At 42.2% G+C, this 18,619-nt stretch overlaps 1 protein-coding gene across 1 annotated transcript in view; it reads left to right on the forward strand.

Moving 5' to 3' along the window:
* The first annotated feature begins 3,298 nt into the window (after nucleotides 1-3,298).
* Nucleotides 3,299-18,619, forward strand: part of AQP1 (aquaporin 1 (Colton blood group)) — a 38,597-nt gene continuing 23,276 nt past the window's right edge. Inside the window, exon 1 of the mRNA XM_063924331.1 lies at nucleotides 3,299-3,815. Coding sequence (XP_063780401.1) covers nucleotides 3,426-3,815 — 390 coding nt within the window. The 5' untranslated portion in view covers nucleotides 3,299-3,425. The remainder of the gene's footprint in view (nucleotides 3,816-18,619) is intronic.

Here is an 18,619-nt window from a genome sequence, read left to right on the forward strand (position 1 = left end):
GCCATGGAACAGAAATAAAACAATATAGTGTTTTATTTCTGTTCCATGTTTCCTCTAATATTCCGGTGAAATTTACTGAGAATTCTACCTGCTCAAGAGGAGAAACACTGGTTAACGATCATCCCAATATAAGGGAAGCATTGCTTGAAGACTATGGGGGTAATTCCAAGTTAATCGCAGCAGGAATTTTGTTAGCAGTTGGGAAAAACCATGTCCACTGCAGGGGAGGCAGATATAACATGTGCAGAAAGAGTAAGATTTGGGTGGGTTATTTTGTTTCTGTGCAGGGTAAATACTGGCTGCTTTATTTTTACACTGCAAATTAGATTGCAGATTGAACTCACCACACCCAAATCTAACTCTCTCTCTGCACATGTTAAATCTGCCTCCCCTGCAGTGCACATGGTTTTGCCCAACTTCTAACAAAATTCCTGCTGCGATCAGCTTGGAATTACCCCCTATGTACACTCTCTTATTTTCTTGTATCATATTGTTGTCTTTGAAGTAAGGTGAAACTTCTGGGAGTTGTATCAGGTTCAGTAGCTTTAGCGCTTGATTGTGATATACTCAAACCCATTCCATTATCTGCAATACAGTCTGCTCCATCTGTAACTAATTCTGATGCCTGGGATTGTAAGTAACATGGCACTTTGGGGCAACCATGCGCAAAGAAAGACAAAAAATTTAAACAGTTTAAGTTTAAACATTCTCACTACCAATAAGGTATATAAACAGCTGATTTATTCTCTGGAAACTGCACCTGCCCATACACCCCCTGTCCCCTCCCAATCACTAGCCCTGACTAACACCTATAGACCTCCTCTTGAAAGCAACCGTAAAATGTGACTGAGAAAGTGCAACTGTATATTACATGCTCCTTGCAAAACATTTCCAACTGTTGGAATTAAATTTAAAAAAATATATCTATTTTTACATCTATATGACTCAGTTCCACCCATGCATTCTGAAAAAAAAAAAGTTCTGGATGGGTGTAACTAAATTACACTGAAACACGCTGTTCTTTTTGAAATAGTCTTGTAAAAAAAAATATACATTAACCCCGATTTGATTTTTGCAGAGGTGAGCCCGACGCTGTCATCTTGGGGAGATAATTGATAAATAGAAATGAGATTACATGTGTGCAGATGTGAATGAGTACTTGGCAGGAGTGAACTCCCGCTCAGTCTCTGACATTCTGTCCTCTATAAAAAAAAATTGGTTTTGTCAAGTCTCCATCTAGTGACATCTGTCTGTGGGAAGGCCCCAGACATTTGGCATTCACACCAATCCAGTGGATGGAACAAACTGCGGTGAATTAGTCAGGGAGCCCAATTCCAAAGCTGTCAGCTTCTAGAAATAGCAATAACACATCACAGCTACGCAGAGGAGCCCTCGAAGACAATTTAAAACGTGTTGAGCACTGTAAGCCACGGTTACGTAAAACCTTGCCCTCGTGCCAGGAGCAATAATACCCATTTCTGATGCCTGCAAAGCGTTCCGCCATTTCAGAAGATTGTTTCTCTCTTTTGTGTACAAAATATTGAAATTTCCTGAATTTTTTGGTATCCGGTCTTTAAGTCGACAGTAAGTAGGTCGACAATCAATCGGTCAACCGCAAGGGGCTGGCTGGCAACTCTCAGCCTGGGAGGCATACTCATGCAAGTGGCCCATCTTTTCACAGGGAATGCAATGCAAAATTGGCCCTGGAACACTTAAATTGCACTGGCCCGGGGGGGGGGGGGGGGGGCAGACGGCACCCTCCCCCCCCCCCCCCCCTGCCCAGCCAGCCCCTGTCGACCACTATTGGTCGACATGCATTAGGTCAGCAGGGTGTGGATCATTGGGTTGACCCTGACTAGGTAGACCTCTTTTGGCCAACATGCACTAGGTCGACACAGGGAAAAGGTCGACATGAACTAAAGTTTGACATGGAAAGGGTCGACATGCGGTTTTTTACTTTCTTGGTGCCGTTTACTCCGTAAAATGAGCAGGAACCTCAATTAGTGCTCCGTGTCACCTCGCATGGCTCGTTTTGCTCATCATGCTTCGTGCAAGGTGCCTCGCTCCGCTACTGCTGCGCTCGGCACAGGTTACCATTCCCAATTATGGTCCACATGGATCGGTAAGTAAGAAAAAGTTCAAGAAATGAAAAAAAAAAATTGTGAAAAATTTTGTCGACCATTTCCTGTGTTGACCTTTGCCATGACGACCTATTGTCAATATTGATCTATGAACCATGTCGACCTAATGCATGTCGACCTATTGATTATCGACCACTGCATACCAGGTCAGCATGGTCAAAAAGCTTTTTTCTCATGTCGACTTTGTGCAAGTCAACCTTTTGGGATCGACCTAGAAACTGTGGCCCTTTTTAGTGATGTACCATACCCAATTTTTTTTTCGAGAATTCAGTCATATACTGTAATTAGAGTTTCTTAAACTAAATGTACATTTATTTATTTTTAGCCCTGATACTACAGTGTGTACTATAGTACTGTACTATTTACTATACTATATTACTATACTATATACCAATGGTTCTCAAACTGTGTTCCGTGGCACCCTGGGGTGCCTCAGAACACTTGTAGGAGTGCCCAGGTTGGTGGTCCAGGACCAATTAAAAAAAAATGATGGTCAATATAATATGCAAAACCAGTGCTGGCAGCTGTCAATCATAAAAAATGTGGCCAAACAGAAGCAAATCTTGTCCCTCACGACTGAACTGAACCCAAGGATATTATATAAACACAATTTATATAATTTATCTCTTTCTAAATTTCTCAATGAGAAACTTTTGGACTAGGGGTGCCGTGAAAAAATAATTGCATACGCAACGGCGCCATGTCTCAAAAAAGTTCGGGAACCACTGCTCTATATAACATGTACTATAGTTTTGCCTGAACAAATTATCTATCTGAATGAGCAATGTTTATATAGAAAAATCAGGAAAATAAAGTAGAAGGTATATAGAGGAAATATTTTTAAAAATAAATAAATAAGAACATACATAAAACACAATTGAAAAAGAAAAAGATAAGACAATGGGCTGTGAGTTTCCTACGGTGCCGGAGTTAGTGCAGTGTGATTTCATGAGGAGCTGCTGCTGCTGCTGACTGAATGCATTTTTTCACTTGGTGTAGCTGAGAGAAAGACAGGGAAAAGAATTGATGGAAAAAGGAGCTGGGAGGATTTGGCAGGCTGGTGGTAGCTTGCAAAGGCATCTATGTAAATTTCCCTTCCTTCTTTTGTGAAACACCCCTTTCCTTCAACAGACCACCCAACCCCTATAAATAACACATCAGTTTAACTTTTCCCCGCAGAACCCCACTGAAACTTTGTTAGGTCAGAACTTTCTTTCTTTTTTTTTTTTTTTTTTTCCTTTTTCAAAATTTTCAAAAATTAGAAGAAAGTTTCAGGGAAAAAAAATGGGCAGTGAATTCAAGAAGAAAGCTTTCTGGAGGGCAGTGATAGCTGAGTTTGTGGCCATGATCATTTTTGTTTTTATCAGTATTGGTGCTGCACTTGGGTTCCAATTCCCCATCAAAAATAATCAAACCGTCATCCGGCAACAAGACAACGTCAAGGTGTCGCTGGCGTTTGGCCTGTCCATTGCCACCATGGCGCAGAGCGTGGGTCACATCAGTGGTGCCCACTTGAACCCTGCGGTCACCCTGGGTTGCCTACTCAGTTGCCAGATCAGCATCCTGAAGGCTGTAATGTACATCATTGCCCAGTGCCTTGGTGCCGTGGTGGCAACTGCCATCCTCTTGGGCATTACATCTGAACTTCCAATAAATTCTCTTGGGCTCAACGAGGTAAGTGATTCCTTATTCTACTAATTATACACATCATGTATAGATCATATTCCTCTCACTGACATCTCTGAATGGGTCCGAATATTCCCCATTTTATACTGCACAATGTTTTACATTATCCTTTTTATAGATGTATGTTAAAAAAATTTTAAAAATTGAGTCCATAATCTAGATAACGTAGCCTCATGTTGCCAATTTTGATGGGTGATGATTACTGTAGACAAATTGCTGCAGGTGTAAATATTAGGACTAGGATCTGCTAAAGGCTACATTAATTAGACTCATTACAGTGATGGGAAACCTTTGGCACTCCAGCTGTTGTTGAACAACACATCCCAGAATGCCCTGCTACAGTTTTAGCATGGCCAAATAGCAAAACTATAGCAGGGCATGCTGGGATGTGTAGTTCAACAACAGCTGGAGTGCCAAAGGTTCCCCATCACTGTATTAGAAAATAACTAGAAAATCGTTAATTAGGGGCAACTGTTGGAACTGAAAAGTCACCATCATTAGTATATTTCACATGACGATATCCTAAAATTCCTGGATAATCTTAGGCATAAACACCTGCATAAGTACTCACCCTTAGAGTAGACTTATTCCTCTATTTCTGAGCATTGTAACATTGGGACTGTATTCCTCACTCACAGTATACTGCAATAGTTTAGTCACCTATTCATTGGAAGAGAACCTTTTCCAGCCAGTGAGCCCTTCTGGAGTGTGCACTAGTTTAGATAAGAACAGTCAAGGCTGCTGTACACTTGAGTACATACAACCTGCATTAGTATTCCCGTCATCTGGTCCGTGCCTTGATGACCGTTGCCAGTTCTCTAGGGAAGAATGTCACTACTACTTACAGTACTTGTCACAGAACATGATCACACTGCGCGCAAATCCCTCTATTAATAACTGGTTTTGACAGTTGATGGCCGTGATAAGTGACTCTTTATTTTGACTTACAATACACTCTGCATGTGACACTACGGGGCTGGTTCATAGCTGGGAACAAACTAAATGAAAAACAGTTAACTTTGCACCTGAGTAAAACCATTTTGCACTGCAGGTGGGGCAGATGTAACATGTGGAAAGAGATTTATATTTGGGAGGGGCGTGTCCAACTCCAAATCGAAATTGCATTGTAAAAATAAAGCCTTCTAACATTTGTGGGCTACATGCAAAAGCAGCCAGTATTTACCCTACATGCAAAAACAATACATGTATTTGCTCCCATTGGAGTGCAACATTGTTTGTGCATGTGCAAAGTTACATGCTTTTCTTTTTGTTTTGCTTTGGTCCCATCTCACAATTAGCCCCATATGCTAATCAGGTTTCCTTATCCCAAAAACTGATGCCCTGCATAACCTTGGGAGACATCTCATAAAGTGGCTTTACCCACCCCTAGCAGAAAGTTACAAGTAAATGTAAAAGATCTCATTGCTTATGAAGTGGGGAAAAAAAGATAAACAGTAATGTTTGATGAGGAACGCTAAAGGAACGTTAACCCACGGAACAGAAAAGATGAGGTTTAGCCTTGGCCGGTTACAAAGTACAGCATTGAGAATCAGGGTGGTACATTAATGAATTCATAGAACCACATTTTGTACGCAAGCCAGAGGTAACCAGCTTTCATGCGATACACTTATATTTTCCTAGCACAGAAAAAGACATACAGTACTGCACTTTATTAAGTGCAAGATGTCTGAGGTTTGTGCCTTTGCAATCTCCAGCTATCAAATGTAGAGAATTATAAATTAAATTGTAGGGGGCTGTTTATATGGATGGGTACAATGCAGAGGAGAACATGCCAAATATTTCAAAACGTCTATCAAATTGTGTTTGTGATGTAATTTATAGAAACAACATATGTGTATTACAGAAGGTCAGCAGAATGAAGCAGGTGTAATTGTATCTGTCTGGTAGATAAGAGTGTGTAGTTTTCCTACAGGACAGTTGTAGATGCTACAGAATGTTTTTTTAATTCACATCTGTAGGTACCAGAAAAGTAAAGCTTTATCCATAGGCACAAATAACTACGTACCTGTAGGGGGTGGTCTTCAGTTTGCCGGCTGTCGGGATCCCGGCGACCAACATACCGTCGCCAGAATCCCGACAGCCGGCATACCAACACTTTTTCTCCCTCTTGGGGGTGCACGACCCCCCTGGAGGGAGAATAGATAGCAGTGAGCCCACAAGGGGCTCATTTGAGATCGCCACGCTGTCGGTATGCCGGCGGTAGGGATTCCTGCGCCGGTATGCTGGTCGCCGGGAGCCCGGCCGCCGGCATACCCTACTACACCCCCTGTAAGAGCTAGTTGTGTGAACACTAGATACAGTATACTTAAATTGAATAATCTCTAGAACTAATAGCAACCACTACATCATACCCTCCAACTGGACCTTTTTGGCAGGTGCAGTACCTTTTTCTATGGTCTGTACCTGCGTTCCATTGAAAGTATAGGAAAGGGGTCGTGATCACGCCCCTTTATCTCTGGCCACGCCCCCTTTCCTTACTTGTACTGGGTTTTATGTGTAAAGTGTTGGAGGGTATGCTACATTTGGAAGCACCAGATTTACTGAAGCTGTTGTCCTATGCGCCAATACACCTGCTGTATAGTCCCAGTGTATCAATAGAGACTAGCAGCACTTGTATCCAAATGTACAAGCACAACTGGAGCCACAAACAGACTGCAGTAACAGTAACTAGCACAGCCGAGTGTGCGGATTATCCCAGGACAGTCCTGTTTTTGCTGCTGGAATGGTGTAACCTGGCAGACTTCTCTTCAGCCTGATTCGTCTGAATTGACAGAATGGATTGGATTGGATCCAGTAGTTATTTTCATGGATAGGGAACACAAATGGAAGCAGGTAGAACACATAAAGGTATATTCAATTACAGTTGGATCCTCTCCGACGGAGAGGATCCGACACTTCAGTATTCAAGAGCGGCCGTTTCCGCTCATTTCCCCTCCCATTCCGACCATTCATTTCCGTCCTCTCTTATGGGCGAAAATGAAATGTTGAAAACGGACCGTTTTCGACCGCAGCGGGGTCCAAAACACATGGATGAGCAGAGATTCCACTCATCCATATGTTTTTCGACTTGTTGGAATTTCCGACAGGGCAGAAAAACGGCACTTCAATTGAATATTAAAGCGTCGGAAAGTTCCAATTATCGGCAGAAAGTGCCGATGGAAGTTCCAACTGAAATTGAATATCCCCCTTTAAGCTCTACGCCCACTGATGGACAAGATTTCTAACACGTTTCACGCCCTTGGCGGAGCCCCAGGACTGCTAAATGAAATCATATTTCTCAAGCCTCCTCAGCTGTTGCTCTGGCAAAACATTATAATATCCAGAGTGCTGTTATATAAGCAGGATGACCAGACTCAGGCCCCAAATTGCAGCCTGTGATTGGTCCTCCCACTAACATACCCCATATTAACTTCCATTTATAAGTGGTAAACTATGTTGATTTGCAGGTTCTGTATTACAGAACGGCTGGCAAAAAAAACATCTGCATATACAGTAACTTCCATGGGTGGGGCCGTTAATGAAATCTTCTACAGTATGTCGGTGATAGTGCAGCTTTATTGTCAAATGGCTTCCATGTCACATGAGTCCTCAATGGGATCTCAAGACTAGAGGCGTACACAGCCAGGGATTATAATCTCAGCCATTGATTGAAGGCTTTTTGGCGTGCTCATCTGACCATCGCCATTGTTAGTGTTTGAGGGCAGAGCACAAGTTAGATTTACAGGCAAATCTTTTATGTCATTCCACTTTGCTTTCTCTGGGGCTGAGCGGATACAGCTAATGGCAGTGTAGCATTGAATGTGAGTCAGTTTTGCAGACATGGAGCTCATTTATCAACGAGTGATAAAATTGGTTCCATATGATTAACAATTCTCCAGCCAATCAGCTTCTGACTTTCATGTTTTCAGCTCCTAATTGTCATGCGTTTAAAAAAATGACAGTTGGGAGCAGTGGCGGCACTAGAGGTGGGGCTGCAGCGCAATCCAAAATTCAAATAGGGACTACACACCAACTGCCAGTGAGTCAGTATGGGAGGACAGTTGGTGGAAGTTGGTGTGGCTTCCCTATTTCAATTTTGGACCTTAATGCAGCCCCACCTCTGGAGCTACCACTGGTTGGGAGATGATTGGCCGGAGCACCATTTCTCATACACAACAAGTTTATCATTCACAACAAGACTTATCACTCGTTGATAAATGAGCCCCCCAAGTATGCCCCAGACCTGAGTGCACACATCTACAGGTGACGTGTAGACTTGTGTAACTTAGGGGTCTATTCATCAAGCAGTGAAAAGAGTGGAGAAGTGAGCCTGTGGAGAAGTTGCCCATGGCAACCAATCAGCTGCTCCGTACAATTGTACAATTGTACAGTATGCAAATGATAAATGTTACTTCAATGCTGATTGGTTGCCATGTGCAACTTCTTCACTGGCTCACTTCTCCACACTTTTCACTACTTCATGAATAGACCCCTTAGTCTCCACTATGGAACTTACTGTGGATATACAGAATTGTGCATACATGTAATATGTCCGATTTATTCTGCACAAGTGAGGGCTGGTGAAAGCCCGGCCACAGAATATGCACATTTATTTCTGTGCACCCCATGCAGGATCAATTTTGAGCTGACTTGTATTCTACTCAACATCAGCACCTCATTTACAGACAATAGGTAACCTAACTATGGTGCTATGACACTATAGGATCCTTCATGACATCCAGCCAGAGAGTAACAGACCATTATAGGACTTGCAGTTCCACGGCATCAGGAGAACCAAAAATTGCCTAAGCCTTCTATAGACAAACCAGCCTAAATGCCAAGTATTTGTTCTATTGTCTGGTTGTCTTTTACCACCCGCGGAAACATATTGCCGCAACAGTTTCCTATAGTTTCAGAGGATTGTGGTGGGCAGTTGACGGAGAAGCACAACAATTTCCGCATTGGCAGCGATGCCCTAAACTACAGTAATAATGGTTATATACCTGACTGGTGTTTATAAAATATATTTGTAGTTTCTTCTTTGCCCCAACATTGGGGTATGTAATTATTGTAGTTTAAATACCAATCACAAGCAGCCTTTGTAGTCCAATATTGCACCTGACTCCCGTGTTATAATAATATAAGTCTAGCTGCAGCATTTGGGGACATTTATGTTGTTGTGTGAATGAACTATTATGTTAACTCAGGAAACATGTTTGACCAGTTGGGCCTATAAAACATGGAATCCCCAACTAAGGGGGTTTTCAGATTACTTTGATTTAACTGTTTACATTTTACAATAAACATTACTTTACTGGTAACCGCCTGTGTGTTTCAGCCATATCTTTATATCATCAGCACAAAACTTTTATCTTTTTTAATTTGATGCCAAACTAACTTGCACAGCAAGCTGTGTTCTGTCCCCAGAAATGATAAATAAGTTTGATTATGAACATACATTAACAGCAGATGAGGCCCATCTAGTCTGCTGTTTTATGGTGCGGTTATTGTTAGATGTTAGAGTTGGATTAGGGGTTTGGTTAAGGTATTACTGTTAGAGTTAGAGTCAGGGTTCAGATTAAGGGTAAGGGTTGGGGTGTCAGGGTAGACAGAATAATTGTGAGGGTTTAGGATATTAGTGTTAGAGTATTAGTGTTTGGGGTTAGTAATAATAATAATAATAATAATTTTATTTGTATAGCACACTTTCTCCAATAGGACTCAAGGTGATTAAGGGTGAGGGTAAAGGTATTAGTGTTAGGGTATTCAGATTAAGGGTTGGGGTTAGGGTATTAGCGTAATGGGTGCAAGATGTGCGGTGCACATGGGCATCCGGGGTCCAGAGGTGCCCACACACCACACACACTGTACCCATTTACTGTAACTATACTCACCTCTCCGTCGGCCTGACGCTTGACTGCAGAGTGGAAAAAAATCACTCGTAAAATGGCCACCGCGGATATTTCCCAGTAATTTGCGCATGTGCAATAGAGATGTCCCCAGGTGCCATGTTCTTGGAGACCTGTGCATGCACAGTAGACTCTGGCACAATGCCAGTCTTATGCACCGCCGGAGAGGAGGGGACTCAATCAGAGACTGCACACGGGCCTCCCTTCTCTCTTACAGTGCCTGTGCCATAAAGATATTAGGATTAGGGTTGAGCGTTAGGGCATTAGTGTTAGGATTAAAGGTGAGGGCTAGAGTATTAGGATTAAGGGTGAAAGTTAGGGTATTAGGATAAAGGGTATAAGGACTAAGGATAGGATATTATCAGAAAGGTATTAGGATTAAGGGTGAGGATTAAGGCATCAGTGTTAGGATTAAAGGTAAAGGTTAGGGTATTAGCATAAGGGTATTAGGATTAGTGGTGAGGTTTAGGGTATTAGGATGAAGGGTAAGGGGTTGGGGTATTAGGATTAGGCATGAGGTTTAGGGTATCAAGATTAAGAGTGAGGGGTTAGACTATTTGAGTTACTGGTGATGCTTAGGGTATTAGAAAAATAATGTAGAAACATAGTGTAGAATTTGACGGCAGATAAGAACCATTTGGCCACCTAGTCTGCCCCTTTCCGGGTGCAGTTACTATATAAACGCATGGCTGACAACTACAGAAGGAAGCCAGAAAGACAAAACAATTGCAGTAGGTATGTATATAAATCAATCAATCAATCAATCAATCAATCAATCAATCAATCAATTCAAGCAATCTGATAGTGAATGGCTTTTTTAAATACTATAAGTCATTGAGAAGAGCAATGCATCATATTAAAGCATTGTTATAAGTACTGTCCCTGTGTGGAATTTGCTTTAGGTCAATATTATGTTTGCTATCATGTAATTTAACCTATCGACTTATTTATATATGTGTCTGTAATGCACATATGGTTTCATGTTACATTGGTGTAATAACCCATTTAGTGAATGTAACTCATTATTTAAAAGTTTTATCAGCAGACCCAGAACTTATGATAGCAAAAGTCTGACTGCCAGCCCTTGGGTTATATAGCGTTGCCATCATTTGTACCATATTACATAAGCCTTGCAGTACAAATCTCATTAAACAATTGGACCCATTAAACTAAATCCTCCAAAATAGTTATCGCAAAGAAATGACTTAATATTAACTGAAAAGTTAGAAGTAATGCAACCTCTGTAGTGTACAGCATTAAGGGCGTGGCACCCCTCCGTATAGCAGTCACAGGGAGTAGTGCATTGGCGATTTCTGAGACTTGACCAATGAGTAATATATTTTTAGCCATTTGTTCTGATATTTTAGCGTTTATGCTTTTCTTGCACTTTGTGGCTTTTATGTTTGTAAAAGAGTAACATTGAAACACTGTCATTTATATGTACTTGTACTCATCCTCCCTATTTATATCTTTTGGAGATTTCTCCTCATGTACTTTGTGTTCAGTTTCAGATACAATAAAGGTACATTCTGGCTGACTTTGTATTCATAAACACACGCTTTCTTTATCTTATGATTCTTCAATGGGCGACGGATGGCCCATTGAAAGTATTAGAAATTGGAGCAGGTTGGTATAGCTTCTGCGACACCTCTTCTCACTTTAGGGTGATTTTATTATTATTATTATTAATAGCTTATAAAGCAGAGGAGTGTCCCACTACCCCCAATACATCCTTAATCTGAATCCCAATATAAACCAAAAGTGCATAAAATCAGTCACAAATCACAATGAAGTGCACTAGGTCAGTCTTATGTTTTTGGCTTATAAATGACCCGTGAGCTTTTAGTTGTCCCTTTGCCCTTTATGTCACCAAAACAGGCTTTAAAACACCTCATCTGTCTAATATATTAAACATCCCTGCCAGCTGGCGTAACGGCACAGGCTGGTAATACTTCATCCAGTTACTTCCAAGTTGCAGAAGTACAGTGCAGTAATTGACAAAAAATAATACATTTAGTGGGAAAACACGTATTCCGTCACGGACATTGCAATAGGAAAATAAGTGTAGATAGCATTTCTGGCTTAGGATGGACCAGGTTACTAAATATTGCAAAATATTAACATATTTTTTTTCCTCAAATTTTTATAATTTATGACATTTTGTTTGGATACGAACAGGGGAATTAGATTATCTGCCATGTGCCGCCCGCAGTGTCCAGATATGCACATTACTGCTTATTATGCTGGCCATACACTTGTGCGATGCCCCGCGACGCGTCATTGCGGGGCATCACACCGGCAGTTCAGGTGCGATGAAATCGCACCTGAACTGCCAAAGTGGTTACCATGCGATCATGCGATAGATCGCATGGTAATCACGTGATGGGCACATCACCGCCATGTGGGAGCGGCCTCTGGCCGCTCCTGGTGGGTGCACAATGCACATCGCAGTGCGATATATCTCATGTGGGTTTAAAACCACATGCGATCGCACTGCGATGCGAGAAATATTAAGTGCAGCACATAATATCTTGAGACGCGATATTCGAGCAGCATCGCGTCTCAAGGTACCTAAAATGTGCATACAATCCTTCCATTCCTCTCACAGATGTGGTCGAAATTGGAGGCTAGTACCGATAATCTCTCAAGTGTATGGGCACCATTACAGTGAGCAATCTCAACTAATTTTCCTGGGGTGTGAGAAAATATGTATCATTATATCGCCGCCGGAGACCATCAAGGCTGTCTGAGAGGTGCATTATGATAATCAGATTGCCAATTAGGCGGGTGCACACTGGTATTGAGCAATTGTCCAAATGCCAGTGGCAAAACATGCCAAGGAGGAGATGTATCAATGCTTGAAGAGAGATAAAGTGGAGAGAGAGTGCTAACCAATCATCTCCTAACTGTCATTTTTCAAACGCCCTGTAAATGACAGCTGGAAGCTGATTAGTTGGTACTTTATCTCTCTCCGCTTTATTTCTTTCCAAGCTTTGATAAATTTCCCCCCAAATGGGAACACATTTGACATAAGGGGGTGTCCAATTAGCCACAATAATACAAGATCCGCGATCGCTGGAAAAATGATTGCTCCTACAAGCTTCCGTTTTTCGCACCTATCCTATTACATAATATTTCTAGGCGGCAAAACTAGAGAAAAGTATCGGAGAAAATGGGGAAATGTGCATGTACCCCCTAAAAAGCCAAACTAATATAGGAAAACATTATAGAAGTCTATTAGTGGCCATAAAAAAACTATTTGTGATTAAATTGGGTCAAATGACCGTTAAATGCATTTTTTCTTAAATGTGAAAAAATGATAGAAAGCTATTTTTTTTTCCAGCAAAATAAGTGCTCTCATTAAATTTGGGGCACATAAAAATGGGTGTAGGTATATATTTGGGTCATTTTAGGGGACTTTTAAAAAAACAAAAATGGAAACAGACCTAATACTCCTACCTGCAAGCCTAAAAACACGCATCCCACTCATAAAGCACCTCAATATACCTTCCCATATTTTTACATTAAAATAGGGATTTTGCACTGTATACTGTACTTATCACCTGTTCAGAGATGGTGAAATTAAGTTTGTGTTAAACCCTATGGAGACTTATAGCCGCAGCTAATTGGATACAAAGTTATAGCAAATGCGATAAAAAGCCCTGTTTATATTGCGAAACCACATTTTCATGGCTAATTGGATACCCCCATGGTGTTACATCAGCATTTGTTCTTGCATTCGGATGAAACTCGCATGGCACATAAAACTAGGAGTAGGCTTTATCTGAAAAAATCTGCCACATTGCAGCTCAAATGCAGAAGCAAAGTTCCCAAATGCAGGTACACAAGTGAGTAAGTATGGCGACACAGGAAATTATGGGTTCCAGTATCACCCCCATTTATAATAATGTTATATAATGCACTCGTTAGCCTGAGACCACATAAAGGAAGCACACACAGTGTAGTATTATTACACTTGCTAACATTTATAACCACTTGCTGAGTTCAGAAAAATGTAGCAGAGTGTAATTTATTTTGTGCATGGAGAGTTTGTTTTATTGCTACATGGTAGAAGCTGACAGTCACCATGATGTGATAATAATTTGTGTAGTCTTTTCTTCTGTGTACTTATTGCCAAATGCAGCTCTGGAAATGTAACAGATGTTTTCACTCTCTGGCGAAAGCAGACAAGAGGTGAAGGTCGCAGCTAAACATTAGGGTTTGTAGGGCTGGAATGGAACACTGATAAGTTACTCAAGGTGTTAATGCACCGACACTGGGTGCCACAGGCAACAGCTACAGATTTGCGTCACACAGCACTGTATATATACATAATAACATTGTAAATGCTGGAAGTTGGCAGGTGACTGGTGTTGTGTATATACAGAATGGCGATAACTACATTTCCCCTATTCAGAGCTATCTACATTGTGATCTAACAGCCAGAATGTCACCAATTTTGATAGGGAGACTTATTAGGAGGACACCGGGTGCAGGATTCCACCGATAAAAAAATTATTTCCAAAAGTGGCTGATAGCAGGAATATGGCGCAGTGAAGTGACAACAGCATGAAGATGGAAAGACAAATGAATAACAAAACTAGACTGTAACGAGCAATTACCTTTTACTGTGCTACACTAATGATAACACAGTAATCACACACCTGTCTGTCCACTTCCACATTGTACAGCGACATGTTCCCCCTAACCGTGACTTTTTTGCACTATTTTCTGTTCCATGTACAGTAATCACTTTTACTAATTAGTCTTCCTACCAAGTCTGATGACATTCTGATTGGTAGATCATGTAACAGATGGCAGGGCTGCCGTCACATTTTGTGGGGCCACTCAAACATAGGCACACATGGGTGGGGGGAGAGAGAGCCACACAAGGAGGGTGGGTAGAGACACACATGGGGGGAGGACAGAGGCATGTTTGGGTTGGTAGGTATATATACACTGCTCAAAAAAATAAAGGGAACACTAAAGTAATACATCCTAGATCTGAATGAATGAAATATTCTTATTAAATACTTTGTTCTTTACATAGTTGAATGTGCTGACAACAAAATCACACAAAAATTATCAATGGAAATCAAATTTATTAACCCATGGAGGTCTGGATTTGGAGTCACCCTCAAAATTAAAGTGGAAAAACACACTACAGGCTGATCCAACTTTGATGTAATGTCCTTAAAACAAGTCAAAATGAGGCTCAGTAGTGTGTGTGGCCTCCACGTGCCTGTATGACCTCCCTACAACCCACACAAGTGGCTCAGGTAGTGCAGCTTATCCAGGATGGAACATCAATGCGAGCTGTGGCAAGAAGGTTTGCTGTGTCTGTCAGCGTAGTGTCCAGAGCATGGAGGCGCTACCAGGAGACAGGCCAGTACATCAGGAGACATGGAGGAGGCCGTAGGAGGGCAACAACCCAGCAGCAGGACCGCTACCTCCGCCTTTGTGCAATGAGGAACAGGAGGAGCACTGCCAGAGCTCTGCAAAATTACCTCCAGCAAGCCACAAATGTGCATGTGTCTACTCAAACGATCAGAAACAGACTCCATGAGGGTGGTATGAGGGCCCGACGTCCACAGGTGGGGGTTGTGCTTACAGCCCAACACCGTGCAGGACGTTTGGCGTTTGCCAGAGAACACCAAGATTGGCAAATTCGCCACTGGCGCCCTGTGCTCTTCACAGATGAAAGCAGGTTCTCACTGAGCACATGTGACAGACGTGACAGAGTCTGGAGACGCCAAGGAGAATGTTCTGCTGCCTGCAACATCCTCCAACATGACCGGTTTGGCAGTGGGTCAGTAATGGTGCGGGGTGGCATTTCTTTGGGGGGGCCGCACAGCCCTCCATGTGCTCGCCAGAGGTAGCCTGACTGCCATTAGGTACCGAGATGAGATCCTCAGACCCCTTGTGAGACCATATGCTGGTGCGGTTGGCCCTGGGTTTCTCCTAATGCAAGACAACGCTAGACCTCATGTGGCTGGAGTGTGTCAGCAGTTCCTGCAAGACGAAAGCATTGATGCTATGGACTGGCCCGCCCGTTCCCCAGACCTGAATCCAATTGAGCACATCTGGGACATCATGTCTCGCTCCATCCACCAACGCCACGTTGCACCACAGACTGTCCATCAGGAGCATGCCCAGGCATTGTAGGGAGGTCATACAGGCACGTGGAGGCCACACACACTACTGAGCCTCATTTTGACTTGTTTTAAGGACATTACATCAAAGTTGGATCAGCCTGTAGTGTGTTTTTCCACTTTAATTTTGAGTGTGACTCCAAATCCTGACCTCCATGGGTTAATAAATTTGATTTCCATTGATAATTTTTGTGTGATTTTGTTGTCAGCACATTCAACTATGTAAAGAACAAAGTATTTAATAAGAATATTTCATTCATTCAGATCTAGGATGTGTTATTTTAGTGTTCCCTTTATTTTTTTGAGCAGTGTATATATATATATATATATATATATATATATATATATATATTATATTTGCCGTAGTTCGTAGCCAACATTTCATAACTGGGGTTTCTGCTAGAGATGAGCGGGTTCGGTTCCTCGGAATCCGAACCCGCCCGAACTTCAGCTTTTTTTACACGGATCCGAGCGACTCGGATCTTCCCGCCTTGCTCGGTTAACCCGAGCGCGCCCGAACGTCATCATGACGCTGTCGGATTTTTGCGAGGCTCGGATTCTATCGCGAGACTCGGATTCTATATAAGGAGCCGCGCGTCGCCGCCATTTTACACGTGCATTGAGATTGATAGTGAGAGGACGTGGCTGGCGTCCTCTCCGTTTAGAGAAGAAATAGATAGGAGAGTGAGAGTGAGACAGTGACACTTCATTTACTGGAGCTTAGGAGGAGTACTCAGACAGAGAGTGCAGAATTTTGCTGATAGTTGTATTAGTTAGTTATACTAGTGACAGAGTGAGACAGTGACACTTCATTTACTGGAGCTTAGGAGGAGTACTCAGAGAGAGACAGTGCAGAATTTTGCTGATAGTATTAGTTAGTTATACTAGTGACTGACCAGTGACCACCAGTGCAGTTTTATATTATTTAATATAATCCGTTCTCTGCCTGAAAAAACGATACACAGTGACTCAGTCACATACCATATCTGTGCTCAGCCCAGTGTGCTGCTGCATCATCTATGTATAATATCTGACTGTGCTCACACAGCTCAATTGTGGGGGAGACTGGGGAGCAGTTAGGTTATAGCAGGAGCCAGGAGTACATATTAAAATTAAACAGTGCACACTTTTTTTCTGCAGGAGTGCCACTGCCAGTGTGACTGACCAGTGACCTGACCACCAGTATATAGTATACTATATTGTATTGTGAATGTCTGCCTGTAAAAGTTAAACACACGTCGTGTGACTTGTGTGGTGTTTTTTTATTCTATAAAATAAAAAACTCATTCTGCTGACAGACAGTGTCCAGCAGGTCCGTCATTATATAATATATACCTGTCCGGCTGCAGTAGTGATATATATATATTTTTTATATCATTATTTATCATCCAGTCGCAGCAGACACAGTACGGTAGTTCACGGCTGTAGCTACCTCTGTGTCGGCACTCGGCAGTCCATCCATAATTGTATACCACCTACCCGTGGTTTTTTTTTCTTTCTTCTTTATACATACTACATCTCATTATCATCCAGTCTATATTAGCAGCAGACACAGTACAGTACGGTAGTCCACGGCTGTAGCTACCTCTGTGTCGGCACTCGGCAGTCCGTCCATAATTGTATACCACCTACCCGTGGTTTTTTTTTTCTTTCTTCTTTATACATACTACATCTCATTATCAACCAGTCTATATTAGCAGCAGACACAGTACGGTAGTCCACGGCTGTAGCTACCTCTGTGTCGGCACTCGGCAGTCCATCCATAATTGTATACCACCTACCCGTGTTTTTTTTTTCTTTCTTCTTTATACATACTACATCTCATTATCATCCAGTCTATATTAGCAGCAGACACAGTACAGTACAATAGTCCACGGCTGTAGCTACCTCTGTGTCGGCACTCGGCAGTCCATCCATAATTGTATACTAGTATCCATCACACACATCAACATCAACACATCACATCAACACACATCAACACAGTCAGCTACCTCATTGCGCCTCTTTTTTTCTTTGCGTCATGTGCTGTTTGGGGAGGGTTTTTTGGAAGGGCCATCCTGCGTGACACTGCAGTGCCACTCCTAGATGGGCCCGGTGTTTGTGTCGGCCACTAGGGTCGCTTATCTTACTCACACAGTCAGCTACCTCATTGCGCCTCTTTTTTTCTTTGCGTCATGTGCTGTTTGGGGAGGGTTTTTTGGAAGGGACATCCTGCGTGACACTGCAGTGCCACTCCTAGATGGGCCCGGTGTTTGTGTCGGCCACTAGGGTCGCTTATCTTACTCACACAGCGACCTCGGTGCAAATTTTAGGACTAAAAATAATATTGTGAGGTGTGAGGTATTCAGAATAGACTGAAAATGAGTGTAAATTATGGTTTTTGAGGTTAATAATACTTTGGGATCAAAATGACCCCCAAATTCTATGATTTAAGCTGTTTTTTAGGGTTTTTTGAAAAAAACACCCGAATCCAAAACACACCCGAATCCGACAAAAAAAATTCGGTGAGGTTTTGCCAAAACGCGGTCGAACCCAAAACACGGCCGCGGAACCAAACCCAAAACCAAAACACAAAACCCGAAAAATTTCCGGCGCTCATCTCTAACACACACACACACACACACACACACACACACACACACACACACACACACACACACACACACACACACACACACACACACATATATAGAACCAGTAAAAATAGGAAAACAATGTTTATGCGTTATCA

Source organism: Pseudophryne corroboree, chromosome 5, assembly GCF_028390025.1.
Source record: "Pseudophryne corroboree isolate aPseCor3 chromosome 5, aPseCor3.hap2, whole genome shotgun sequence".
Lineage (NCBI taxonomy): Eukaryota > Metazoa > Chordata > Amphibia > Anura > Myobatrachidae > Pseudophryne > Pseudophryne corroboree.